Raw genomic sequence first — 2,007 nt, forward strand, 5'->3', positions numbered from 1 at the left:
AAAAGTTTCCAAACAACACAACTGATGTACTGATCTCTATTTGGTAGTAACAATGCAGGCAGTTTGTACTTCTTTTCCCTCAATATTAGCATCAATACTACAAGTGTGTACATTATATTATAAACTGACGTTGCCAATAACTTATTATAGGTCAGTTTTGCCAGAAAGTCACTGCATTTATCACTTTGTGACTTAATGAAAGCAAAATAGGTTTTCACCACAACTGCTAATTTCATAGCTCTTTGTAAAGTGTTTGCGAGACATCCTAAATATTGTAAACTACCGAGGTATTAAAATGGCAAATAATAAGAATGTTGGTCTCAAATGGCTCCATTACGCCTTTAAACAGTATATGTAATATATTATCTGTAGGGGTTTGAAAGCATGCCGTATGGTAACCAAAGCAAAACAAGTGATTAATTTTCCCATTTAAAATTTATTTTCAAAAATACAAAACAAGGAAAATAAGTATATGTACACAAACACTATTAAAATAGAATATGTATGCTACAAAATATGTACAGCTGTCCTCAGAGTGAAAGTCCTATCTGCTCCTTTTGTCCTTGATGGTGTAGTGCAGCACTAATGGTTGGGCCTAGGGGAGAGAAGATTTTAGATATTATACCGGGGAGGGAAACATTTAAAATGAGGTGTGTTAGTATTTTCTAAATAGTAACATTACAATAAATTATTTGTTATCACTTAATTAGGTGTTAAATCTAATATTGAGCTAAATCTCGTCACATTATACCTGGATTAAAAACCTGATTTTTAACTAGGAGAAATGTTATTACAGTGGAATACAATGATTAGGTTTTTTCCAAATGATATCACCATCTTCAGTTTACTTTATCCAGATTTTTCTAACGAGATACATTACAAAGACAATTGGTCAAAGTGTGTAGGAATGCATTGTTGGCCTGGTAACCAGCGGCCGTACCGTACCTTGCCAAACCAGTGAGAGAGCCATAACCGTTTCATGGTCATGTGATCGGGCAGCGACTCGTTATTGAACAACATCTGGACCTATAGGGAGACCACACAAACAGATGTGAAGTGAATACTAAAAGGAACAGCTGTGATTATTTTTATACGAGGAATCTGTTTGCTGCCGGTTAGAGAGGCGGAGAGGAAGCAGAACTACTTTTTACCCCCACTGAAAACACACCAGTGTCATAAAGGCAAGCGAATATATTTGTTGAGCGTGGTTAAATCATAATTATGAGAACACACGTGTTATTTGAGGGAGCATTTAACCCAATGGAAGAGCATTCATTCCCTACAGAGCTGAGTTACAAGAGAAACACGACAAGAACAGCCTGAGGGTCAAAAACCAACCAGACTTCTCCACTGTAGTGATTCTGTTTAATGAACCACGTTGTCAAGATGAATGAAAAAGGCTAAAACAATATTTTAATAAACCATTTTGCTTTGTTTGGATTAGTAGCAAACTCTTTTAGCAAGTTTTATGCAAGAAATAGCATGCAACAATTGTGAAGGAGTGTGTGATTGGCCCCAATTACAAAAGAGCCAGCAGTCTTCAAAATGGACGCCCATTTGTCAATTTCTTTGGTAGCAATGAGCATAGGTAATGTTACTATGGTTATCTGAAGGTTACCAATGGGTGATATACCTCATCCTGGCACTGATAAGTGTGTAACAATGTAAGTTTACCAGACATGTGTGGACCAATCGGAAATCATCTTCCGTAACAAGTGCTACTTACTTTTTGTGAACAGTGAGAGGAAGGGGGGCAACATTTTTAATCCACACGTGAATCCAATGAGTAAAAACTTAGCAAATAATGCCAAACCGACCTGGGATTCATCAACAATCCGTGTGTTAAAATGCACATTGGTAACGAAGCCTTCTCATAACACAACAGCTGTAGTTTGCATTTGTAGAGTTTCAAATCGAGCCATTTCACACATCTGTGTAGATTGGCACAAGCTAAATACATCTTCATCGTAATGCCTTCAGAAGCCTTATGCCTTTGTTTTTCTTTCA

At 36.8% G+C, this 2,007-nt stretch overlaps 1 protein-coding gene across 2 annotated transcripts in view; it reads right to left on the reverse strand.

Moving 5' to 3' along the window:
* Window positions 1–416: 416 nt before the first annotated feature.
* Window positions 417–2,007, reverse strand: part of pcgf1 (polycomb group ring finger 1) — an 8,547-nt gene continuing 6,956 nt past the window's right edge. For both annotated transcript variants that reach the window (XM_034133763.1, XM_034133764.1), the window contains exons 8-9: window positions 946–1,026; window positions 417–595 (exon numbers count right to left, since the gene is read on the reverse strand). In XM_034133763.1, coding sequence (XP_033989654.1) covers window positions 545–595; window positions 946–1,026 — 132 coding nt within the window. In that variant the 3' untranslated portion in view covers window positions 417–544. The remainder of the gene's footprint in view (window positions 596–945; window positions 1,027–2,007) is intronic.

Source organism: Trematomus bernacchii, unplaced genomic scaffold (assembly GCF_902827165.1).
Source record: "Trematomus bernacchii unplaced genomic scaffold, fTreBer1.1, whole genome shotgun sequence".
Taxonomy (NCBI): Eukaryota; Metazoa; Chordata; class Actinopteri; order Perciformes; family Nototheniidae; genus Trematomus; species Trematomus bernacchii.